The 27710-nt window shown below is 34.7% G+C and overlaps 1 protein-coding gene across 6 annotated transcripts in view; it reads left to right on the forward strand.

Moving 5' to 3' along the window:
- The window catches only part of PHF14 (PHD finger protein 14), a gene marked incomplete at its 5' end in the record, with an annotated part of 163155 nt that overhangs the window by 55064 nt on the left and 80381 nt on the right, over positions 1 to 27710 (forward strand). For all 6 annotated transcript variants that reach the window (XM_083881182.1, XM_083881180.1, XM_083881179.1 and 3 more), the window contains 2 exons: positions 13710 to 13760; positions 13917 to 14038. In XM_083881182.1, the coding sequence (XP_083737308.1) occupies positions 13710 to 13760; positions 13917 to 14038 (173 nt within the window). The remainder of the gene's footprint in view (positions 1 to 13709; positions 13761 to 13916; positions 14039 to 27710) is intronic.

Consider the following 27710-nt stretch of genomic DNA (forward strand, 5'->3'; position numbering starts at 1 on the left):
AAGCCAATTTGATTAATTTATCTCAAACTATTAGGAGTATGAGTAATCCAAAATTAAATTTTGAGGAACTTCTTTCTTTTCCTTATTGAGGGAAAGTATCCTTTCTCCTTATGAATGAGAGGTCATAGAATCTTAGAGCTGCCTGGGGAGGTTGAACTTCCTGTTGTTATACTGTTGTTCACGCAGAAAGAAGAGGTACCTGGTGTTCTACTTACTAAACCCTTTGTATCTCATCTCCCATTTTTCTTCTTCCTTTCTCTTCTCTCTTTTTATACCTAGTGTAGCTCTCTTATGGGGTGTGGAGAATCATGATTCTGGACTAAAGAGAACTAAAATTATTGCAGGAAAGACATTTGTAGTTGTAATAAAAAAAGGGAGTAACATAACACATTGTTCAGAAATCCATAGGAATACAAGGTTGGTTTGTTCTAAAGCCCATGTAGTAACTGCCAAGGTTTTTCTGTGCTACATGGAGAGAAGTCTGATTGCTCTGAAATGTTCCCCTCATGCTGTGATCCTGTGATGTGCTAAACTGGTGCTACATTGCTGATTTGGTGCTTCATGTGTTATGTAATATATGTACGCACATTGTAGTATGTAATACAGAGATGAATTGACTTTCAGTGGCATACTGTATTGTCACTGTATGTGTTGCACTGTGGAAATTTACTGCTACCAGTCTAAGAAAGATTTTTTTCCTCTGCTTGAATTTTCAGTCTCTCCTTCAGTTCTCTCCAGTTCTCTGCTTTTGTAAAACACAGATGTTTGCAAGATAACATCTTTGCTGCTCTGTGAGCAGGGCTTCTCTGTAAAAGAGAGGCACTGACACTGACTGTTACCCCTCCACTGGTTGGCCCTGTTCTGGGTAAATCCTCCAATTTATATACTGAGCATAATGTTCTGTGGTGTAGAATATCCCTTTGGGCAGTTCAGTCAGGCTGTCATGGCTGTGGTCCCTTTGAGCTTTTTGTGCAGCTCCTCCCTGGTAGGGCATCAGACACTGAAAAATCCTTGATTTGAGGTATACATAAGTTAGTAACAGCCAGAATATCTGTGTGTTAGCAGCATTGTTCTATCAGCATTGCTGAGGCCAAGTCAGCTCAGCTGGTCAGAGCATGGTGCTGATAATGCCAAAGTTGTGGATTTGATCCCCGTATGAATTCCATTCACTTAACAGGTGGACTTTGACGATTCTTGTGGATCCCTTCCAACTCAGAATATTCTGTGATTCTTATACTAAATCCAAAAAGCACAGCACTATACTAGCTCCTAAGAAGAAAATTAACTCTATCCCAGCCAAAACCAGACCATCTGCCCGGAGACCTGTGACAATTGGAGGACACTAGTGTTCACAGTTTCTACATGACATTGGAGCCTCAGTTTCCTTCTGTAATTTGGGAGTGTGAGAGAACTAAGACTGAAGCAAGTTATTCAGAGTCAGGACAGTGCATCTCCCTTGTACAGTTCTCTACATTAACTGTGTGCCAGGACAGTATTTTGTATCCTAATGCTTATACAAGCTTTTTAAAGAACCCTGTGAGTGCTCTATAGTATTTCTATCTCTTTGCTTTCAAATATTTCACAGTATATTTAATAGAATCATAGATTCACAGAATGTTCTGAATTGGAAGAGGCCCACAAGCATCACTGATGTCCAGCTCCTGGCCCTGCACAGGTCAGCTCCAAAAACCACACCATGTGCCTGAGAGCATTGTCCAAACACTTCTTGAACTCTCTCAGGCTTGATGCCATGACCATTTCCCTGGGGAGCCTGAGCTAGAGCCCAACCTCCCTCTGGGTGAAGAACCTTTTCCTAATATCCAATCTAAACCTCTCCTGACCCAGCTTCAGGCCATTCCCTCGGATCTTGTCACTGGTCACCAGAGAGAAGAGATCAGCAGCTGTCCCTCATCTTCCCCATGTGAGGAAGCTGGAAACTGCAGTGAGGTCTTCTCTCAGTCTATTCTTCTCCAGGCTGAACAAGCCACTCCTTGCATATCTTCCCCTTCTAGGCATTTCACCATCTTTGTAGTCCTCCTTTGAACTCTTTCTAGATAGCTTTATTAGCTTTATGTAGTCTTTTTATATTGCAGTGCCCAAAACTGCACACAGCACTTGCAGTTAGGTCCCCCCAGTGCAGAGCAGAGCAGGACAATCCCCTCCCTTGCCCGGCTGTCAGTGCTGTTCCTGATGCTCCCCCGGACATGGTTGGCCCTCCTGGCTGACAGGGCACTGCTGACTCATGTTCAGCTTTACATTGACCAAGACCCCCAGGTCCCTTTCTGCGGCACTGCTTTCCAGCCTCTCATTCCCCAGTCTGTCTGTACATTGGGAGTCACCTTGTTCCAGGTGCAGATTCTGACTCTCGCCCTTGTTAAGCTTGATACAGTTGGCAATTGCCCAGCCCTCTCATTTAGGACCCTCTGCAGGGCCTCTCTGCCTTTGAGGGAGTCAGGAGCTCCTCCCAATTTAGTGTCATTGGCAGACATACTTAGTATATATCTTCAAGTCCTGTGTCCAAGTTTTTTATGAAGATGCTGAGAAGAATTGGTCCTAATATAGAGTGCTGCAGTGACAAATAGCCAGTCTGGTATCACCCCATTCTCTATAACCTAAGGAAATCAAGTTTGACAAGATGGACTTTGCCTTCATGAAGCTATGATGGCTCTTACTGATGACTTTGTTGTCCTTCAAGAGTTTTTCATTATCTCCCAGAATAGTCTTCATAATTTTACCTGTAACTGAAGTGGGACTGACAGGCCTGTAGTTTCCAGGGTCCTCCTTGCCCTTCTTAAGAACTGGGACAACATTTGCTGGCTTCCAGTCAACTGGGACCTCTTACCTTCCCAAGAGCACTCTAAAATCATCAAAAGAGGCTGTATAGAGACATTAGACAGTTGAGTATTCTCTGATTAATCCCATCAGGCCTCATAGACTTATAGGGATCCAGCTGGAGCAGTAAATCCCACAGAGTTAATTCAAGGTTGACTGAGAATTTATCATTCTCACAATCATGGTCTTCCAGCTCAGGGCACTGGGGACCCCCTTAGCCTGTTGTTGCTGTTGAAGACAGAGGCAAAGACAGCATTTAACATCTCTGTGTTCCTGTTTGTGAGGTGACCATCCTCATCCTATAGTGGGCTGATGTCATTTCTGCATTGTAGAGCAGCTGTTTCAAAGAAATGGGAAGACAGAGAGAAAATCCAGCCATTTGCATTCCATTGTTTTGGAGATGGCAACTATCATATTGTACATTAAAATGTAACTTAAGTTTACAAGAAGACCTTTCTGATTTTGAACTTCCTAAGACCATGTAAGTGAATATACAAGGGTAAATTTAAACATACCCTACTTTTACTCTGAACCAGGGTTTGTACAAATGGCAAATGAATGTAAATAAACAGGACATTAGATTTTTATACTTAATTCTGTTGTATAATAGCTGCATTTGCAGGCAGAATTTAATTAATTGTTTATGCTCTCTACATTTCAAGCCATATGTAGTGACCTTTAAAAGATTTTTTGCATTTCAGTGCATAGCTTTTTAAACTAGGTTTATTTAAAATCTGTTATCTTTATAATTCCAATTTCACACTTTTATAAGCATCACAAATCATTATTTCTGCTGCTGGTTAATTTCATAGAAATTGATAGCTAATGATTAGCAAAGAGCTAATAGAAATCAATAGCTAATTGCATAAACCAGGTATCTATAAACACCTTCCTTATTTCTTATAAATCTGAATATGTTTTTTAACATTTACTTTTCTAAACTGTACTATTTCGTTCACTTTTTTTAATAAAGATTATAGAATAGGTTGTTTCTTTGGAAAACACTTTAAAGAGATGCAAATAGCTTTTCTCAGCAGTAAATTGAGAAATTAATGGTTTTACTCTGCTCAGCTATGTATGTTCAGATTTTCAGAGTCTATTTGAGGTTATCTATATTACAAAAACACAGCTTTTCATAATCTGTCAACTTCATTTGATATCCTAGAATAAAAGATAATACACAGTTTATTTTTTTATCAAACATGTCATTGCTAAAATAATTTTGTTAGTCTGATGTCTTATTCTTGCAAAATAAGGGTTTTCCTTCTGTCCTTTTGAAAAAATGATCATGAACTGTGTTTTGCCTACTATATATGCTGTTGTCTGGAAGTATAATGCAGTTCCTGTATGTCACATACACGCAGCATCTTCTAAAGCAGTTTTGTGCTGCTGGGGCTGGCTGTGTGCTCTAAGAGTGGAAGGGGTGCTCGTGTGTCCTTCGAGGTTAAGTAGTGTTTGCATTGTTCAATATTCCATCTTCCAATAAATGCTGTCAGATCCTGGTACTCTTAATGAGTATATTAGAAGGGGGTTTTGTGTAGCTTGTTTTTGTGGAAATTCCATTTATTTCTTTGTATTGAGAAGCAGCTGTCTACCCAGTGTTATAAAAGTGAAATTTTGGGAACTTCATCGTTGAAGCCAGCCTGTAAATGAAGTAATCTGATGGTCTGATACCAAACTTATTTTTGCTATTTGAAACCTAAAAATCTTTTTGCTGTAATTGCATTGTATATAATCCAGAGGAACACACAACAATTTCTTTGTTTAACAGTGAAAGTCTGTGTTAATTATGGTTTTGACATACAGAATTTAAAGATTAATTGCTGTCAGCTGAACATAAATGCTCTAGAAAAAAAATCAGTAGTCAGTCAACTTTCTGAAACTTAAAGTTTTCATTATATATTACTGTAAAATAACTTTGTTTTCTTCATCAGTTGATAGAAAAGCTCAACTGAGTCTATGACATCATAATGTCATAAATGTATAAACTAATCATTTCAGCTTGTGAAGTGCATGGATACATGATAATATAGAACTCTCTTTTGGCTTCAGATCAAATTCAGAATGGATTGAAGTAAGATTTAGCTCTTCCACAATGCTTGAAGCAAATGTAGTGTATCAGAGTTTTACTTTTCTTGTGTGTGTCATGTTTTTGGTTCGTTTGTTTGGAGTTTGGGGATTGTTTTAGTTGGTTGGTTTGATTTTTAAGAAAGCAACAAGTAAAAAAAGACCTACAGATGAAAGACCACTTGTTTTCCATGCAGCAAAGGCATGGAGAAGGGAACATATTCCAATGGTGTCAGTACCTCTGTAAGTAAAGGTAACTTGGCATATCTATCACTTCTGCAAATAAGTACTTTTAAGTTGAGTTTTCCAGGAAAGAATCATTTGTTTTAGCAACACCGGAAAACTGAGCCTTTCTGGCTTCTTTGTCTTCCTGTTTCTGTTTCAGTTCTCTAAATGTGTGCTTTGGCTGAAATTAGTGTTAAAAAGGATAGAAGTCAATCCTGCTCTTTCTCAAATTCTGTTACTTGTTTAAGCCTGAGAAACGGTAGTAAGTAGTTAATTGATAGACTCAGTGACAGTTTTGCTTGACAGCAGGAATGTTGCAAAATTTTTGGTTTTCTAGGAAAAGAAGTTCTCAAGACAATGGAAACTAAAAATATGGAGAAAAATTGTAATTCTGTGTAATTAAGCTTCATGGTTGACTTATTTCTTTTTATAATCATATTTTGATTTACTGATGTTTCTTTTTGTCTGACAGTTCCCTTTTTATTACTGTCATTTTTCTGGAAATTTTAATAATTATTTCAGAGATATTTGTTGAATGGTAGCGATATATGCCATGTAAGATACTCACTTTGATCTGTGCTGAACGAGTGTGCCATCTGGTGTCTACATGGCAGTCGTTACCTTTATTTGAAATTATTTTATGTCTGTGTGGTGCCATCAGTTGAACTTATCTTCTGCCTTTTAACAAAGCAGAGAGAGCCAAAAGGAGTTTTTTCTGTGACTGGTTTCATCATAAAATTTTCATTGGCAATGGAAGTTTGTAGCTTCTAACTTTTCATAAGGAATGGATGACATCATGAATTAACAGTTGCTATCTTGGCAAAATGTTCATGGTTAATGTGTATCAGGATAGAGAACACATTATCTGTGCAGTTTCAATCTTTTTCACAAGCTTTTGTGGTTTGTTTTATGCACGATATTGGTAGTTAGAGCACTGATTTCATTAAGTCACTTTTTTGGTAAGTGGTATAGTGAAAGTTTCCCCAGTTCCTTTTTCTGAAAGTGTTCTGTTTTGCTTGTTTTTCATATCAGAGTTATTCTCTGTTCTGTAGTAATGAAATTCTCCTGCATTTAACTCTTTGTTTGGAAATATTAGGTATTATTCTAATGTTTACTGATTTCTTTTCTATTTTTTGCCTTCAGATTTTCCTTAGCAGTATATAGGCTGCATAAATGAGAGAGTTGAGGTTTGGATGGTTTTGATATGTGTGATATGTATCTGTGAAACATAGTTTGATAAAAGGTAGAACTGTGGAAGCATTTCATTACTTGTTAGTGTGTCAGCTGCAACTTGACATGAAATAGAAATAAAAATGTCTGAAGAATTTAGATAGGATCCAGAATTAAAACATTGGTGCACTCTTATACTGATCTTCTTCGCTGTGCATTTCAGTGTGTGTAAAAGACAGATATCTGTCTTTTTCAAGTAGTCACTGTAGCCACAGGTCTGTCAGGGAAACATAAATCAATATGTGCTGTTATTTCTGACAAGAAATATGAAGCTTATAGATCTCCAAAAATCAAAGCATCTAAAGTTCTTCACATTTTGCTCCCTTAAATTACAACACACACAAAAGAACTGCTACAGACTTTCTGCACAGGAAAGAAATTACTATCATACCAATGGTTTTGAAAGTCAGGTGTATCTTAAATATTGTAGTCTAACCCCTCCTACATTTATATTTTCTTCATCAAAGAGCATTTTCAAATTACCATGTAGAAATTACCATGGATCTTCTCAAAAACTGTGACAGAGGAGATCAAATCCCAAACCATGCTAGTTCACTTTATGTGGACTTGAACTCTTGCCACTGATGACAGTTGCTTTCAGTACTTCATATTATTTTCCATGTATTGTTAACATTATTAAACTCCTCTATATCTTATTGTGAAAAACAAGAAATAAAATAGGTGACAGTATACACTTTTAACCTCTAGGATCACTTCAGAAAAAAGCTCATAAGGAGCATGTACTGGACTTTCGGGAATTGCCTCTCCCATTTTGGTTGGTTTACAAGTTCTGGATCAATCATGTTGGGTTTTTTTTTCTCTTTCAACTGGCAAAGCAAAAGTGCTTCAAGGGAACATTCTGCCTTCTGTTGCTATCTTTGGATGAACTGGTTTAAAGCATAAACAGTGAAACATAACAATGAAGTTTGGTGATAGCCATGGTGGTTTTGGGACACATGGGCACTTATTCTGTCCTGTTCACCGTTGTGCTTTTCCAACTGGAAGCTAACATAGCAACTTCTTGCATCTGTTAGTGATGGCAAACAGACTGTTTCCTTTGCAGCTTTGCTTTGCTGCTTTGTTTCCTTTTGCAAAGACTCAGTTTCCTTTCAAGGACTATAGGGTTCATCCTTGGCTTGCTTTGTTCTTTACAGATGTCTTTCATTTGTCTCATGTATGGAATTTATTTTCTGAGAATATTCAAAATCTTATAGTCAATGCATTATCTACTCTTCTTCATTTTTTGTGTTTCATATTGTTCAGTTGTTTATAAACAAAAATATGAAATATAAGCACTCACTTCTAGCTTTTCCAAGTTCAAAATGGAGACTCCCACTTCAGTCTTTTTTCTCCTACTTTTGGGTTTGAGCCCATTGTTGATCACATTTTCCCTCAGCATATTTTCATTCCATTTTGGACAGTGTTTTTTAATGTTCTGATTTTTTTAAAGTATCTTGAGTTCACCATTTCCTGTCCTACATCATTCCATATCCCTTATTCATTTTTCTGTGTCACATTGTATCATGTGTGACTTCATCATTCATTATTAATTTATTGTGTTGGTATTCTGTTTTTTAGCCATTTAGGTCCTGGCTCTTTTAATTCCCTATGCCAACACTCAAGTTTCCACTCTCTAACAGCAGAATGTATAGATGGATACTTTTGTGACACAAAACATGATGCCTGAAAGAAACCAATTTTTTATTTAGCTTTTCCTTGGCTCTGGAAGTGTTTTGTTTAGCTTTCTCTAGGCTCTCTAGTTCTCCTATTTTTTTCCTTTTTTTTCCCCAAGACTTTCTCTTAACATTCTTTCTTAATTGTGTTTTATTACTTGCATTGTATATTATAAAATGGTATAAAATGATTTTATGGTCTATCATAACTGTCAACTTAGATCATTACAAATTACATTAAACAGGAACAATCCAGTGTTGGGTGCTTTCCTACTTCTGTTTCTTTCCAGATTTTCATGTGATGCCCACCACTGCTTCTCTCTAGGAAGTCTTGTAATGTTTTGTGTGAATTTTTAAAACAATAAGTATGAGAGGTAGGATTTTCTCTTTCCTGACTGTTAAATGAAAAATCAGAATTTAATGAAATAGGTGAAATGAGGTATGCCTTAATACTGTGTTCTCTATCCTCCACACATAGTAAGCCTTGAAGTAAAAGACAAAAAAGGACATTGTTAATCTTTAGGTTTCATTTATTCAAAGCACTGCTCTTTTCAGAGGGGGGGCATTTAAATTGCTATGAAGGGTAAACCTTTGGTAAGATATTCTTGGAAATGGTGGCTTGCTTTCATCTTGATGATTTCATTGAATCAAACAGCTCAGTTTCTTTACCCAAGGAACGTAATCTTACAGGATTTTGAAGAGTTTAATTAGCAGTTTATTTGATGAGGTGTGTCTTTCCTCTCAAAATGTTATGCTAAAAAAAGCTAATGAAAAGAATTTAATCTATTTTATCTTTTGCAATTTTTAACTTTTTATCAAAGTGTTTCTTTTGTTCTTCTTTAAAAATAATTCTATTTTATGCTGGCATCTTAATTTTAATTTATTGACCTTTCTTGGGCTGCTCAAATTTCATTGGTTTGTATTGCTAATGAAATAAGATACTATTTTTCTCTTTCAGTTCAGTGTAAGGTATGTTCTTTGTGATGCAGCAGCTAATTTATTTCAAATAATTATAGCTTTTGATTTCCTAATGAAAATAAGTTAGTCACTTGCCTACTACTATAGTAGCATTGTCTTTAGTAATTGAGTAATTGTTGCAATATTTGATTGAGAACTATGTATGCCTAATTAAGGTTTTTTAGAGCAGCTGAATGGGAAGCATGAGGTCTGAGTATGGAAGAAGTTCTCACTTTAGTTGGGGAACACACAGAGAACTTCAGAATATGTTGGGGAAGTGTGGTTTGCATGCATTAGACAAGAAGAGGTTAAGAAGTCACTAGAGAAGGGGAGGAATAGAAATATTGTGATATAGTATCAGGAGGTCAAATTTTATTAATTCAACTGGCTTTTGTGTCAGTTCATTCCTTTATTATTTCACTGCCATAATTGCAGAAGGAATGAAATGAAAAATAGAGTTTGCACTTGTTATGACCTTGGCATGTTCGAGATTTGGGGCAGTTAAGGTTATAGAGAATCAGCCCTTAGCTATTTTAATAGCTATTTTAATCAGCCCTTAGCTATCTAATTTTAAATCTGCAGTTGCCTGTGTAATAAACAGAACTGCATGGTGATTCCACTCTGATGCTGTGGGCTCCAGATCTCAGTGGCTGGAGTCTTACTGTTACTAGTTGTTGTGGTTTGAAAGCAAAACGAATGAGAGGCTCCAAGTCAGAGATATAATTTAATAAGAAGAAAGGTAAAAAGGTAAAAATAAAATAAAATAAATGCAATAACACAAAGGACCACTGACAGAGTCAGAATACAACCTGAGCAGGATGGTGGAAGCAGTCCAGGTGAGGTGATCTTCCTGAAGCAGTGATCCTGTAGAAAGGTCTGGTAGCTCTGCTCCTCTGGGAATTCAGTAGGTAAGGGCTGCCTGTACTGTTCCAAATCCCAGTTTATATCCAGGTGAGAATGCTTGGCTCCTCCCCCTGGGTGGAGCATCTCACAATGGGATGATGAGTGTGAATTGGGTCCTTGATGGCCCATTAAACAGAGATAATTCCTGGAGGGAGTTACCTGTGAGTCATGGGCAAGGCGTTGATGGGCCCTTAGCAGAAGACAGCCCTACACTAGAGCTCTGCCCCACTTGGTTTCAACAGTTCATGAAGATGATGATAGAATAAATACTTTGTGTACATCCCATACTACAACCCAGGACACTAATAGGGGAAGAGAAGTATCTGAGCACATCTCACACTTTGCCTTTACTGTCGTGCCCACTGAATAAATTCCAAAGCTGTGTAAGTACAGAATGTGGGATGAGACATAACCAAAGACTTGCCAGTCAGCAGTCATTAAATGTCAACATTTGAAATAAATTTTCACAGAAATCTTCTGTTTCTACATGAAGAAAATTTTATAGGTACGTATTTTGTACACTTTACATAGTTCAGTACTTTTCTTGAAATTATTATCCTTATTCTGAAGTGTCACCTTGTCACAGTAGCTGTGTGTGGATTGTATCTCTTTAATCCACACCTTGCTCTATTTTGATCTGGACTGAGTTGTCTATCCCAAATGGTAGAAGTTTTACAGCATTTCTACCTTTTGCAATAAAATAAGAACGCCGCTGGGATAACACTGGCATTAATTGTGATTTTGCCTGAGTGCTGTTAACGTGACTTTACTTTCCCAGCTTACTGTTTGAACACTTTGGAAATGCAGGGACAAATTTCACGAAACTGTCTTGCTCCATTTTATGGTATAGGGAAATACTCAATTTTATGATACCTGGAAATTCAATACTACAGAGATACCTGAAGATATCCCTGTAGTATTGAATTTCTACGTATTTTGATTAAAAAAAAAATAAATCACTGTCTTTATCTTCTTCACTGTCTCCATCTTTTGCTGTATTAACATCGTAAACTTGTTCATATTCAAAACTTATCTCAGTTGTAGTATATGCCATTTAATAGCAATGTTCCTTGTGCTACTTTTAAATAACAGATCTTAAATTGTTTATGACAAGTATATGCAGTGTTAATATTTTTTATTTATAATCTCTGATGTTTTCATTCTGGGCCTGCTAATGACAGAAATTATTCAAAGCAATTTAAAATACTTTGCACAAACACTAATGAATAATATTGAACAATATAATCCAGATTTACTTGATTCTTTCCTGTTAACCTGTAAGGTAACTTCAGTGACAACATACGTAAAATTAAAAATATTAAATTACTGGAGGACTGTTGCTGAAAATCAAAGAATATTCAATTTTCGGTTGTTAATTTGATCTTATTTTTCATGTTGAATGCTGGCAATAGTAAAATGATCTGAGCAGAAGCATTGAAAATATGTTTAACTGTGGAGGTCCATTTGGAAAAAGAACCACAAAATTGCTATTTTAAAAACACATAAAATATCCTACAAATATGTGTGCTAAAGATGTTGATTTGAGTGTTTGTTTTCTAGTGATTATTGAACAAACTCAAGCATATTTGAAGGTTTAGAAAGCTAATGAAAACATAATGAAAGTATAATTTAACGTGACATTCCTGATCATATCCATCACACGTTATATAGCAGACAGGAGCAAACCAACATTTTCTTGGTAAAAGTGACTAAATTATTTATAAACCTTATATCTTCATTTTGCTGAAGTTCAAACGTGTTTCACCATTCCTTAAAGCGGAGTTATTAACTTGTAATACTTTCTATTTAGAGTAAAAACTAATGTCATTGTTACCTAGATTTCCAAATTATGTGTCAGTTTTCAAGATAGCCTTACTCTGATTGTGCAATGCATACACTTTGTCTCTGGCTGCTGAAACATGAAAAGCGAAGACCCTAATACTGCCTTTATTGGCATGCACCATTATACCTACTTCTTTATAATCTTTACACAGCTGCATTCAGGAGTACCTCCATAGCTTAAAGTTGTCAAAGTTTGTAAATGTTCTTAGGACTAATTCCAGAGGCTGAAAGTAGTAAAATTGGCAGTGTCCTGGTGTCTGATGAAACTTTTTTTTGTCTAGTTTTAATTTGCAGCGACCTTGAATTGTGTAACATGCAGTTGACGTGCAGCCCATGTTACATTATTACCTCTAACATTACATTGATAAATTCAGTTATGTGTAGTAATTAATTTTTTCCATATTTTGGCACTACTGTGTGGCTTGTGGAAAGTAGAACACTTCAATTAGTAAATGTACAGTAAATATTGATATGTATTAAATAGATAAGGTTTTACATTTTTTTCATAAATCACCCTTAGGGAAATGTGGAAGAGAATCCTAATGGCAATTAAAGTATTCTAAAGAGCCATGAAATAGACTAGCATTTTCCATTCCACTAAATTCGTTGCTACGACTAGGGTTAAATCTTGACTAAAAAATGAAAGTCTTCCCAAACAGAATATTATTAACATACACAGATCAAAATCTGCATAAATATAAAGGTGTAGATGTGTTGAAGTGGCAGGTTTATTTGCAGTGTAGCAGTATTTAAATCTGTAAAACAGTTTAAAATAGAGAACTGTCTTTAATTTGAAGCTAGTATAAATCACCTTCAAAGAGGACCCAAACAGAAGAAGCATTATATTGTTAGCTTCTTTGGAACTGAATTTATGACTGCTTGTGCATCTAAACTGGTCTAAGATTTTTTTGATGAGCTGTTTTTTACATTTTCTGAAGTGAACACGGGCTGCTTCAAAAGTTTTAAGAAACTGTAAACTAGGCAGTGCTTTTCTTTATCGTATGATAAATTATTTCCTGATGTGATGATTTTCTCCCATAAAAACAAGCTTTTTCATGTTTTTTTATGAATTTATGTTGTTAGTGTCTGTGTGTCAGACATTTTGGGTTACTGGAATAGTCTCTGATATTTCTTATTTCTTTCCACGTCCCTTCTAATATCCTTTTTAAACAAGAAAGAAAGAGTGATACTGTCAGCTTGTGGCAGTTACATAACACAGGCAGGTTAATAACGCTGCTGTTTCAAAGGTAAAATGTAGTGACTGAACCTGAACTCATTAAGTTGTATGTAGTAACTTAAAAGGTGCTTGTAAACCTTCGGTGCTCGCTGTTACAGTCCATGGATACCCCTTTTCCTCCACACTGTTGGTCTTTATACTTTTTTGGCCAACTGCAATACTGAAAAATGGTGTAGTTTTTGTGTAGAATAATCAAAAATATCTGTTGATATATGCTACAGCTTTATGAGCATTTGCCATAAACCCATTCTGCTAAGCTTCAGTTTGAAAGTTTTAATTCTTATTACTCCTCAAAATCTGTAAGTTATTTTGTGTTTCTGTTTTGGTAATGTTCTTTAATTTAATTTTATTATTTTTAGTCATGTCACTTGAGTTATAAATAGAACACATTTTAGTGCTCAATGAGTTTATTTTAATACACTGTTCATATCAATTTTCAGATTACTGGTTTTGGGAAGTTAGTGCAAAGTCTGTAAGAGATTTGTAATTTTAGTGGCAGTCTTTTTAATAATAAGATTTAACATGCTCAAATGTTTGCATTTACTTTTTGGCCAGTTCTATAGATCTCTATTCAGAAGGTGAAGTTATTGTCCTGATGCTGATCAGTATAGCTATCTGGCAGTGGTTCTCTAGGTAATGCCTTAAATTATTTCCTGCAATGTGTTTTTGTTGTTAGGAATAATAGATAAATAGCAAAAACATTCTGTTACCTAACATTGAATTTTAAATATATTCTCTTCTAGAGAACTAGAGGACGAAAACGAAGCTTTGTGCCTGAAGAAGAAAAACCTGAGGTTGGAATACAGTGTTTTGTTTGTTTATTTTTTTAACAGTTTCACAAAAAATTAAACTTTGGGCTGAAGTGTTACTTTCCATGCCATAATTGAAAATATTTGCTTTCCTTTCTTCCTTTCCCCCCATTCCTTTCTTTTTGCCTTCTGCTATGGCAGGAACGCATTCCCAGAGAAAGAAGGCAACGACAGTCTGTGCTGCAAAAGAAGCCCAAGTCAGAGGATTTAAGGACTGAGTGTGCTACCTGCAAAGGCACTGGAGACAATGAAAATCTAGTCAGGTAGGTTTCATACTCTGACCTTATAAGGAGTTAAAGTTTCATCTTTATCACTTCGTTGTGATTAAAATGAAGAAAATGTACTTTTTGAAAGCACAGTAAATTTCACCCATTATTTAGGGGTATAATTACATCAGAAATACTGACTTGATTCACTTATTGATCTACCAAAAACATTTATATTTTAAATAACTAAGATAATCTGTTTTTCTAACACAGGAGAATTAATTTGCTTTCATCAGGGTGAATTGTCAATGTTTTAGAGCAGGTCAGAAAGATAAACCAATATTTTAATGATATTAAAGCTACATGAGCATCCTAAAAGTAATTAAATTAAAATAATCAATGATTTTATGAGCTGAAATGTGGATTATGAAGAATTTGTGTTTTTAAAAAGGTAATAATGCTACCTCCATTAATGCAGATCATGAAAGGGTTTGATAATCATGTTTCTTATCTGAAACAGAAATGATAAAAAGACAGTTGAATGATGTTTTAGTAGGTGCAGAAATCTAATTAAAGTGTAGAATAGCTGCTATTAAATAGCTACCACTGACCACAACTTCTGCAGATTTTTACTTTATAGCTGGCATTGTAGCCTCTTTGCCAAGCTATAAAAGCTGTTCACAATTCCTGAAAGAAGAATCATGGACCTTATCAATCAGAAGGTGGATTTTAATTGCATCTACAGAGATTTAATTAAAATTATATTATAAATTCAGATTTTAAAAAGTGTGCTGTATTTAGGTCCTGTATGCTTCAGCAAGATTTTTCTAGACAAGTTCTTCACTTTAGGTCAGATATAATTATTGCTTTTAACTGGAAGGTGTATTCCAAAATAAATGTTTTTGTTTATTTCTGGGAGTCAGTGTTACGAGAAAGGTCAGAATCACTGATGACATAGGCAAGCAACATATAGCTTAGCTTTATAATCAGGATGTGTCACAGGTACAGGTGCCTTGTACAAACTCAGAATAGCTGGGTTTAGTATCAAGCACAGCATATGATTTACCACAGAAGTTGGTAAAATTACAAGGTTCTGTGCTAGAGTATATCTGTATTTCCAAATTGGAGGCAGAGTGCCTGTACAAGCTCATCAGTAACTGTGTGACTCTCATTTATAGACAAGCTACTGCTGCTGGGTAATCTTAGCTCCTGTTCAGAACCAGACTGTGAAATAGAGGGGGGTGTTACAGGGATTGCTCATGCAGTTACACTGATGAGGACTAGTGGCAGCAGGTTTTTATCTGCCCATGACAAGATTATTAACTGTGAGGACTTCCTTAAGCCCTATAGTTTACAAGAAATAAAAGATACAGGAAGACTGTTTTGTTGTGGGAAAGAATCCTGGTAAAACACATGCTGTGTTTTACTATGAGAAAGACAGTGAATTAGTTTTTTTCTTCAGGCTTTTTCTAGGAATGTGAAAAATAGCGCATTGGAGGACATAAAGGATAAGATGAGAAAATGCCCATGAGGAGCTGTATATTTAAGTTGTGATTAAAAAATAATGGTAGAAAATTACTGTTATGTCTTGTTTACTGCCGAAAAGGATTTTAGTAGTAATTTAGATGGGTGAAAAATAAACGTATTAATATGCCAAAACCCAACAGGTTCTCTTAAAAATCACCCTTGTAATTAGGCCAAGAAGCTGAACAGCAGTCCTGCATAGGAGAAGGAGTTTTTGTTCTAATCCTTTGTTCATAATTCCTTGAAAAATATTTCATTAAATCTTCTTAATTTCCATATTAATTTTTAAAAAAGATTTAAATTTAGAACTTCCTTTTCTTCAGATAATTCCTATAAATAGCTTCAACTTTATCCAGTTTAGATTACCATTGCTTCTAAAGAGTTGTGGAGGCTTACTTTTGATAATTACTAAATTATGTTAACTCTGCAGTCTAAGATGTATTAGAGGAGTGATCCACAGAGTATTGCTATGTCAGAGAAAGTTTTAGAAGCTTATTTTCTTTTGCATTGTCATGAAGTGATAGGTGTGACGCTCTGTCTGCCCTGGTATTTTTTAGTCCCTGTGCCATCATGCAAGACTCTTTCCTGGTGGTAGAAATAGTGTTTTAATGCAAGGTTGTAGGACTCCCTGCAAGCAAGAAATGCTAAGGAGGGAAACCAAAGTATTTTTTCAAAATCGGTTTGTTTGGCACTATTTGTTAGTAAAACCCAAAATTTCTCAAATTTTTATTGTTGTCTTTGGTCTTTGCTGAAATTGCTGGATTTAATTTTGCCCCTTTCCAACCCATCTGTCAGTAAGAAAAGAGGGGTTGTGGTTATGTTATACAGAATATTTTTGTCAATGTAAAAGTTCATCACCAAGTTAAACAGAAGGAAACAACTGGTGAAACTGCAGATTTAAGGAATAATCTTAAATCTTAAAAGACAGAAGGGCCTTCTGTGTTTCCTGCTGTGTGTTACCACAAACAGGGCTGGTTACGTGACACTTGGACAATCTGTTTTTAAAAATTGTAGGTTCATCTAAAATTTATTTGGCCCTCATTCCAGAATTGCTATCTGAGTAAGGATTACAGGAAGATAAGTAATTGTTTTCATATTTCAAATTATGTAGCAAAAATTTATAATATATAATAATAATATATTTAGCAGTGAACCTGGAGCAAGGAAATATAATTTAACTAGTTATTACTGTAGGACTGTTACAATTTTTTTTAGTCTCCATTTCAGGTGCTCCGGGGTAGCATTGGATGGTTAAGGGATTATTTGTTATATGTTCAGTGGCTTTACTTAACCTGTTGTTAATATGGTTTAAAACCAATAAATAACTATGGAAGGATTTATCCTTAAAAAATACATTTCATTCTGATTAATTATAATGCTTACTAACTGACTGAATTATGCCTTAGTGACTATAGCGATAAAAATTAGGGCATCTTTAATTATAAGCTTTTGTCTAAAACTTACTGATATGTTGCTTTTATTTATGCTAATTTTTTAGCATATGTGTGTATTATAGACACGTCAAGATAGTGCTTATTTATTCAGTGATGTCAGATAATACAGATATGCTCTTTCAGTATAGTAGCGTGTGCTAGAACTGAAAGTTTAGATTCTGTGGTTTTGTCCACTAGAAAGGATCAGTCTTGTGATCTTGATGTGATGGGGTTTTTTTGTTTGTTTTTTTTAGAAATTACAGTGGCTTTATTTCATAAATTCTTCTATACACATCTGTGTAAATTCTGTTGAGCTAAGTAAACCTGCAGTTTTTACCTTTTAGAAGAATAATTAGTGGCACAGTCAGGATTTACAGATCTAACAGTGAAAAGTTAGTTGAAACCATGTACTCAAATGAGGCAAAGTTGGATCTGTAACTGTCATTATAAATATGTGAGAAAGCTATAGCTGTAATTAGAGAAAAGTGTGGATTTTGACTGTCTTTTTACTCAAATGACCTGTCATTGAGTTTTGAGAGAAAGAGAAGTAAAAGATGGAAGTTCTAAAATATTTTATATTTGGCACAGATAGGTTTGATATGGGGCAGGCATGAAAACACAGCACTTTTTAAAAAGAGAGAAGAGGTAAAAGAGCTATAATATGTCCTTGAATCTAAATTATTATGAAACCAGAGGGTGCCTATAAAAATATACTGCTCAGCCGTAACCAATAATCAAATATTGGCAATATTTGCTTTAAACTGAAGAACAGACATTGAAGTATGGGGAGTTTCTAAAGCTTAATGTGAAAGGCAAATTTTCTGAGAAATTCAGGAAATAATTTTAAAGGTTGTGTTTGTTTTTAGAGCTAACCTCTGCTGTTTGCATCAGAAAGCATTTAGGTATGATACTTTTCATTTCGTGAATCTTTTGAAGTCATATATATAGTTTAGACATTTAAAAGGTTTCATGAGTGCTTAATTACACTCTTGCATGAATTGCTTAGAATGATAGATCTTGCAGAGGAATTGCTTTATTCTAAGTACCTCCTATTTTGATTTTTTTGATTTTTTTTTAATAAGGCTGTAATTCACTGATGCAAATCTATAAAAGCAGCTCCCCAATAGTTCTCTTTAGAATGACACTGTATTTAGTAGAAACATGGATAAAGAAGTGTCTTTCTGGTAGCTCAATATCTAATAGGTAAAACCTGCCCTCCATATTGTACTGCTGTACAGACAAAGTGCTTCTAGCACAGTATAACTATATAATCTGCTTGGTAAAATAAAAAAAAAAAAATTAGATGAATGTAAGTAATTTGGATTTGTAGAACAGTTTTTTTAAAGAATAATCCACAAGGTAATCTGGTTTAAAAACTTTCAAGAGAGGACTTCTAAATCACTTCAGTTCTAAAGAAGTGGCCTCTTCTCAAAAAATCCGGTTTTCAGCTGCTGCTGCTGCTATTAAAAAAAAATAAATACAGCATCTGCTGTTCGCTTTAAGATATGCTTGGATAATATTTTGGAATGTAGTGCATTAGATAAAATTGGCATCTCAATAGTAGATTTGAAAAAAGCAGAATAGAGTTTGACTGTTTTTCTTGTATGGGCCAAAATAAGGTTAAAGAAATTTCTGAAAAACATTCAATTTCTTCATTGAACAATTTAGAGTAAGCATATTGTAGTACATTCTTTTGTAGTTTTGTGTATTGACTTTTTCTGCTGTATTGTCAGTTAAGTTAGAATTTTCCCTTTCATTTGATTTGCAATAACTGAGGCAAAATTATGACTTCAGCATTACAGAGAGGGTAGAAAAGATGAAGGTCATGTATTTGAAAGAATAGAGAATAGGATTTGTTGAAAATATAGATTTGAATGCTGCTTATAAGGTATTTAAAAAACATAAATCTGCAAAGCAAATTATCAAGAATATATTTAGTATATATTTTTAATGCATATATTTAGTAGGAAATAAACTAAAAGTACTTATTTTTCCCAGTATACTCTTACACTTTTCAAGCAAGTCTAATGTGCTGCATGTCCAGTCACTGTATCAAAGTAGACAGGGAAGGTGAGGAGTTGGAAAGGCGAAAGAAGAAAATATATGCCATGTCATATTTACTAAATGACAAAAACTATTGTGTAAAATTAATTATAAGGTTGACTATCATGTGAGTTATTCAATCATACTATAACTGAAAATCTTTAAAAGGTGTGCAACATCTGTAATTCTGGTACTACAAATGTATGTATCAAGTTTAGGATGATAATTTATACTGTATAAAAGATTGCATGCTTAGCTGCACACAGTGGTCAGCTTTAATTCTGCATTTGACAGAAAATATGTTCTAGACAATCTCTTTTGAATCCTCTGGAGATCATCTGTCCAAAAATGTCTCTTACCAGAATTCCTTAATGTTATTTGTCTTGTATAGGTTTATCTTAGCATTTTTATTTCTTACATTTCCATGCAAAGGCACATGCCAAACTTCAAGTTAAGGATTTCTTCCTTATTTGTTCAGCTGTTACTTTTCAATCTCTTCATGAGACGAAGTTTATTCCAGAGCAAGTACATTAATTATTCATTATGGTAAATGCACTGCAACAAAATTCTGAGTCCATCATAGTGATTGAAAGCCTATTATTTACGGTAGAAGTTCAAGACCACTAGTGTAGGGATTAATTACAAAGAAAATGTTAGTTAAGCCACGGTTTGCAGCAGTCTTATGTGTTACAGAGGATTACAAGTGCATTATTTTATTGGAATTAACTAAGAGAATGAAAGGAAATGTAACAGTCAGTTATGTAGTTTATTTCTACTATATAATTTACAGGGATTAATTCTGTGAGTTAACTTTTCTAGTTGCTTGAGTTACCTGTTAGATCATTTTTTGCATATTGCCTTCTGAAAAGTGTTTCTTTTTTATTCTAGATAGCAGGATAGTTCATATAATGACAAATGCACATTTTCTTCAGAGAACTTTACTCAAACTGAATTTGCATTTCATTTTACTTTCTATAAATTCATATACTACAGCAGACTTTAAAAAAACCTGTAGGCCTTGTGAAGCTGTCTTGCCAAGTGCCTACAAGTCAGGCATAGGTCTGGTAATATGACTTGTACTGCTGTCATTCAGGGCTTCTCTAGAAGCAGACTGCTGAGTGTGTATGGATTTGAGGTATCCAGCTAACTGAAGCTGTTCATGTCTGGAACATTTGCAAAAAGTGCATGGCAGACCGTTGGATTTTCTCTTAATTAGGCATCAGTCTGTTTACCTGGTACCTACTGGATTTCTTTAGTATGCTTGTCTGTTATTTTCCTGAAATGAGACAGCAAAATGAAAATTGAAGCCCAGGTTACTGTTTTTCCTTGATTGTTTTGCTACTTAACTCTTAGGGAAATTTAAACGATCTAAAGAGTAGAAACTCAGGTCTTTGCTTATTGATTTTGTGTTCTATCTCTGGTTTGTTTCTTGATAATGTGTAGTCTCAAAGGAATTACCTTATAGGTAGTCTGTGTAGCAGTGGCCCAAAACTGAAATTTTGGTGGTATTGCCATGTTTAAAAGACCTGTTACCATTCAATTCTGTTATCAGAATTAAGAAATTCAGGCTGGGAAATATGCACAGAACCAGCCAGTGTAATTTTTCTGGAAGTTTAGCATTGAGCCTTTGTTTTGCAAAGGAGAGCAAAACTGCATAAGAAGTTACCTGGCTTGCCATGCATTCTGATCAAATGCAGGTACAGCAAAGTGTGATTTTCCCCTCACTCTCCACAAGAGAGTTTCTTTGATTTTTTGGGTGGGTTGTTAAATGACGTCACCTGTTAATACACTGGGAAGAATAGAGGAAAAATGGATATTTGTCTCTCTCCAGTGTTCTGACAGTTCTAAAACCCTGTTTGGAGCATTATTGTGTTACTTGATGAGGTTTGTTAGTGTTCCTCTGACAAGTGAATAGGAGAGAGCCGTGTGAGTATTCCCCAATTGTTTTTCTTAGCATTCTTTTCTGGGCTGTTCACTGATCTGTCAGCCAAATTCTCTTGAAGTTCATACTGCACTTTTGTCTGTAGAAGCTTAGTGAACAGTAGTTTATTCTCCTAAGGTATGAGTGTAATTGTCCAAAGTTTTTAGTATTGATATTTGAAATATGCTCATCCATAAAGCTTCTGTACCAGTGTCATGACCTTCAGAAATATACAACAAGATAACCACTTGTAAATAAGAGACTCTTCCTACAGAATTACTTTGTTTTCCAGTATTTTACCATTTTTTTTATTTTAAACTTTTAATATATAGTTATCCTTTTTTCCCTTCGGTTACAGCTGATTGATCAAGTCTTTGCTGCAATCATTGGTTTGTAAATTACAGCTTGAAACTATATTTCACAGTTGTAATCTGTTCCCCAGACAACTGTGTATCTCAGGATTTATTTATTATTTTTCTGTTTGCCCTAGGAAGTATATGTATCAGAGACCTTTGCTTTTTTTTTTTTTTGTATTCTGTAACTACTAGGATTTATAATAATTTATAAAATGAAAAACTACAATATAGAGGTTCTTGGCTATAAGTAATGAGTGACCTCTTTAGATAAAGCAGTCACTGAATGAGATTTTTTTTCAGAAGATTAAAATTATTTAATGAAACGAGATGCAGATTTTGAAATTGCAGTTTGTGAAGGAAGCGGGGAGACTCATGATGTATCAAATTATTTCCCAGTCTGGTTACCAGTAATAGGTTCTGACTGCAAAAATATCTTCCTGGATGGGGTCAGTAGCTTATTTTTGTGGGCATTCTTAATATTTTTTTTTCTTACATCAAATTCATCAAATAATTCAGTTCAGTTGGCATTTGAATGTATCACTTACTCCTTCATTCTGACCAAACTGCTTCAGTCACTTCCAGTGCAGCAACCTTTATGCCATCAGAATATTTCATAGTACAGCATACTCAGAAAGCAAATATCAAGTTCATTACCGATTCAGTTGTTTTGCATTGTTAAACTGAGCCATTGCTACAGAAGCACAAGACTGAAATTTATAGTTAGGAAATTTATGACATGAGAATTTTCATGTCCAAGTAATAAAATGATGTGGTAGAAGACCATGGCAGGAGACAATAACCTTTTAAATGCTGTGTTGCAGCATCAGTTTTGACTCATCACAGTTAGTGTCAAGTGAACATCTGTGCAGTCAGTTTTCTGAATTAAGTACTCTTCACAGAACTGTAGTGTAAATTACGGACTGTTTTAGTAGGACATCTTAATATGCAGAAGAGCAATGCTTACTGTTCCACATGTGTTTTTTATCATTCTTGTTACTGCTGCCCAATACTTTTATAAGTCTTTGATCTGTAGTTAGTTAGTGTGGGGTTTTGATAGTAGGTGACCTCCATTTTGGGTGCAAAACTTCATCTACACTATTCAAAACTAATTTTGTCTTGGAACAGTGTGAGGTTTGTGTGTTTTGGGGTTTTTTGCATTACCAAAGAGGCCTGTGCGTGAAAAGCAGCTAGAGGTATGGTGAGCTCCAGGATACTGAGTTGCTTTTCTCAGCACTGACCAGAGTTATTCTTCACAATATTAATATGGCATATAATACCGTTATATTGTATTAATTGCATTAATGGCAATAATTGCATTAATAAATCAATGGAGCACAGTTGCATACAATTTTTTGATAATTTGGGTATAAATCAAGAATTTTATGTATAATTCCCTGAGAGGCTGTAGATAATCTACATGTATTTGGGATATTATTGTTCTTTTTAGCTTAACTGTGCTATAGACTGTGGTATTGCAAAGCTTCTTACTGGAGAACATTACTTTTAAGCAGTTAAAACTAAAAAGGACAATAAAAAACTCCATTTAGTGGTAAAGCTTCTTCAGCATTAGAATATATTTGGTAAACATTGTTTTTTTGGCAGCATAAATAACAAGATAAATCCAGTTTTAATATGGAATTTTATTTTGAAGTAGCTGAAATAATTTGCATGTAGTAACATTTAATAGATAATTTGAGAAGTGTGATGTTAATATAGATCTTCTTATAAATGTCTTTGTATTTTGGGAAAAAGAACAGAACTGTAGGAATTATTTCCTGTACTTCAGCATGATTTTGGTGTCTGCTAGATTTGATCTACTTGTCTTGCCATAGTTCCTTGTTAGTGTGGTGATTGAAATTACAGATCGAATAATCTAGAGTAACGTCTATTACTAAAGTAATATTTTTTCTGTAGGCAAAATCTAGTAATTTTTAAAATAGTTATGTATTTTTCATTTTTTTTCTGCCTTGTCATTAGTTTTGTTCCTTTCTTTTGCATAATTTTTAATTTTTTATGAGTTTTTTCAAATTATTTTTTTTAATCTGTGCCATATACATGTTGGATTCAGATTTTGCTCTGCTTTCAATTAGTAAAACAGAATCTACTTTACAACAGCTGAGACTATTACTATTACTTACAGTTTGTGTCATTCTTTAACATTCTTATCTCAATGAAAATAATTTTTTGTATCTGATTTGCTTCAAGTCATTTCAAATGCCAAGGACAAGGTTCTGTATTAAAATAGGAATTCAGTATCACTGAATATTCTGGGTAGGACTTCATTACCTCGTTACAATCTCATTCTTCTTCTTGAGGTTGTTTCCTAAACAGTTACCCTTGAATGGATTTTTTTAATTCTTGTCATTTGAAGAAATGGTTTTGCTGGTATTGTCTTGTGGAAATGAGAAACAAGCAATTTAAGAATTTTGCCATGCTGTCTTGAGTGAAGTTATAAAGTTACAGATAAATATTTATGCCTATCACACATTTCATCTTGAAAAAGACCTAAAATTCACTTAGTTTTGAGAAGAAAGGGTGTGGAAAGGATACGCAAGAAAAAAAGCTTATGTTTTCTTCAAGAATATGAAAAAGCTCTTAGCAAAGACTAATATGTTTCTCTTTTTTCATATCACTGGTTGTAACAATGCAAAGGTCAAGCGTAAATTAATGTGCAGTGCTTTGATTAACTAGCTGAATTCATCCCATTTGCTCCCGCTCCTTTCCTTACCCAATTGTCAGTTAAATTAAGTCTGGTGATGTTACTGTACTGCATGTGCACTTACTGCTAAGGAACAGGAACACTAAATCGCTCTAATTCTGACTTTGACATCTGATGTGATGTTGTATTAGGGAAATAGTCAGTAAAAAGTATAAGCTGACATTGGAATATGGTGTAGTAACTGACTTTTACCATTGCACATAAACAGAGTAATTATTCTAAATCATAGCATCACTTTCAGATGGATAACCACTAAAATCACTGCACTGTGGTTTCCTGAAAATGCCACAATCCTTCAACTGCCAAATTAAGCCCAGGGAGAACAACCATCGGTAGTGCCTGCACAGTTATGTAGAGGGATGAGCCCTGAACCAAATGAAAAGATGTTCTGGAAGAACAGTAACCTTTCCCATGATGTGCACATTTTCCATTACATTTCTGACACAAAATGCTGTGAAATGATTTAATGTTGACATTTTGTTTTGCTGACTTCTTCCTTTCTTATTAAAAAGAAACAAAAGTTAGGTTAGGAAAGTACAGGGAGGGTGGCCAAGCATTTGAATTCTATACAGAAATCTCTGTTTTAAAGTCAAAACCAAAAGCAGTCTAAATATACATTGTTATTGGATTGTACGGATTTTGGGGGAAAAGAAATATACATATCTCCAGCATCAGTTTTGATCACCTTGATCTGTAAGGTTAATTTATGTTGCTGCTTTGCAGTAATTACATACCAAGTGTGCTAATTCAGCAAAGTATCCTTTCTAATTAACAATCACAGAAATCTTACACATAGCTATATAACACAGCACATGCAGTACACTTATTTCTGCTTGTCATTTTTGATGTATGTTGCTAGAAGTGATTGTAGAAGGGAGCAAACCATGAGCAGACATGATACAATGAAAGGTCAACACTTGTCACTTGGAAAAGGACAACATTTTATTGAGTGAGGAAACAGAAAGCAGATCTCCATTCATGCCGTACCGGAGCTTGTCTGCATCTAAAGTAATACATGTAAGAATACTTGGACAGAAGAATTACTTGTCTAAAGTGTGGTTCATGCATCCTTTGGCAGCTTTCTGTTTTGTGTTTCAGAACTGATGAAAAGCCTTGCTTGTTTTTAGCACAGTATACAATTTTATCTCTGAAGAACACAGCTTTTGCTTTTGTTTTCTTAAGGATATGTGAAGTTTTCTTGGCACTTCATTTATTTTATCCGTCTCCCATCCAATTTCAATGTGTTGGATGATGGTTCTTGTCATTGAAAGTTATTCTGTTCCCATGAGGAGGCATCTAAATATGAATAAAATATTTTATTTTGCAGTCACTGAAAATAAACATAGAATTTTGGTTATACAGTAACTTACTTGAAAGAAAATGTGTATGTTGAAATGTGTTTTCTGCCACATTATTTAATGGTTGACCAAAAAGGCATGCTGGCTATGACAAATTCAAAATAGTCTTAACTTCTGGGAAGAGAACCTCAATTTATTGTCATTTAAATATTTGTAACTAAAAGTGAAACACTAGCAACTAACCGTCTTTTTTTGCTGAAAACTAATGTGTACAGTTGGATTTTAAAAATAGGTCATGTCTTGGAAAAATTGCATGGCATCTGAGAGCACTTCAGGACTTTATAAAAGCTTCAGCATCCTACATGTGCTAAAACAGTTTTGAGGAGGGCTTTTGTTTGGTTGGTTGGTTGGTTTTTTGAGTGGGTTTTTTGTTTGGTTGGTTGGTTGGTTTTTGTTTTTGTTTTTGAAAGGAAGCCAAAATTGTAGGGATAGCCAAAGGTGGAAATGGTGCCAATACTTAAAAATTGAAGTGTCACTCAGTTTTAGAGTGAGAAGATAGAAGTAAAAACAAATACAATTCAGTGATAGTAGTGGATTGATAGTTAAATTATTAAATCCTTAAAAATATTGTTGTAATAAAATCTAAAATAATTGCCAAAATCCTAATGGCAGTAAGCTAAACAATAGGATTTGTTGGCATTTATTTGACCATAATATGTAAACAATAATTTCAGAGCTGTTTCGTACAAAGGACTATTAAAAATGAAATAGATGTTATGAAATTGTTCTGGCAGCCTTTAGCTGTTTGCTAACAATTTAATACAGCAATAAAAGCTAGCAATAGCAGCACCAAAATTGCATAGCAGAAACTTGATTATAATTTGGTAAGAAAATATTGTATGGATTAAAGTGCTAACTTCAGTGTAAACTGTGGCCAGGGTTTATCCTTGGGTTTAAAAATCTCATAAATTTGAATAGCTTTTTAAAGTGTTCTTGTTAGTAAAAGTCAGAGACAAATTATGCCTTGTGCTGATGTTGCTGCCTAGGGAAATAGAGGAGAGGAGTTAAATAATTTATTCTGTAAGTATGCCTGTATTAAGCCTTCCCAGGACTCAAAATGGAAGTCTCTTTGGACCTTGCAATATGGACTTCTTATTTAGGTATTCCCATCTCTGTTCAACTATCCATAAGAAAAAAACATAAAAGCTAATGGATGGGACTCGTGGCTGCATTTTTTGCATCTAACTGAGAGCATGCTCATTAGCCACAACCAAGTGTGAGCACAGACTTCTTTATGCCTGGAGAAAGGCAAATAAAATAAACAAAAAATTTCATCTCTAAACTCGGTCTTTATGAAATTACAAAGTGCATCATAATTGTGAATTTAATTCTCATTTCCTTTGTAGGGCTGTTTCTGAGGGAGCAGAATCTATATGCATTTCTGAATTGTCTGTTCTTTAACTTATACAGAAACTCTGACTACATGAGGAGAGTTGTGGAAGAATTTTCTGGAAGTGAAATTTGTGCTTTGTTAATGCTTATTGAACTTTACACTAAGTAGATGGAACAGAATATAGAGCTGATTTAATTGGCAGGAATCTGTGCAAGTCCATAGAATTTTTTACTTGAGAACCTCAACTGGTTTTGAGACACTTAGGATATTTAAATTATATTTCTATTAAAATGATTTCTATTTCTTAAGGTATTTTGTGAGAAAGGTGAAAATATGGAAATGCTGGCTAAGAGAGCTTCTGGGAAACTGAGAAAAGGAAATGAGACAAAAGGAGAGCTAAGAGTAAATGAGTAAAGAATAGAGGAGAAACCAGCTTGCCAATTCTGTAAACCTTGAAGCAGTGAACAAAGATCTCAAATTTCACATGAAAGCGAGAAGAGATCGAGTCTAGACCCTGCAGGGGATAGCTTCCAGGCAGCGCACATTCTGTGTTAACGTTTCATGACTCAAGAATTGAGAAGAGGAGAACTTAAATTACTTGAGAGTGGTGCAAAATGTGACAAAAAATCAGCCTTGAAAAAGAACAGTTGATTTTTGAAGATGTTGAGAAAGAATAACAAACAGGATTCAATAACAGCATGAGAAGTAGTGACAAGGATAACCTTATTTATTGAGCTGTTTGCTTCAGGATTGAAGACCATTTCTCAATAAATGACAGGAGAAGAAAAGAACTTTTATATTTTTTTCCCTTGATGAAGCTTGTAACTGCCACAGTGTATGAGTTTGTAGAGGGATGTTAGGAAAAGCACTTGAGAAAAAATAATTAAAATGCCCTCTTTTGAAAGAAAATTCAATATCTGTTAAAAAATTAGGGTTGCATGAGTAAAATCAGTAGTGCTGGCTTTAGTAGTTGTATTGAGTAATGAAAGCAGTAACACTTATTTGAAGTTCTCTACATTTTGGAGAGAATATGCAACTACAG

The sequence above is a fragment of the Zosterops lateralis genome (genome assembly GCF_965231275.1).
Source record: "Zosterops lateralis genome assembly, chromosome: 1".
Taxonomy (NCBI): Eukaryota; Metazoa; Chordata; class Aves; order Passeriformes; family Zosteropidae; genus Zosterops; species Zosterops lateralis.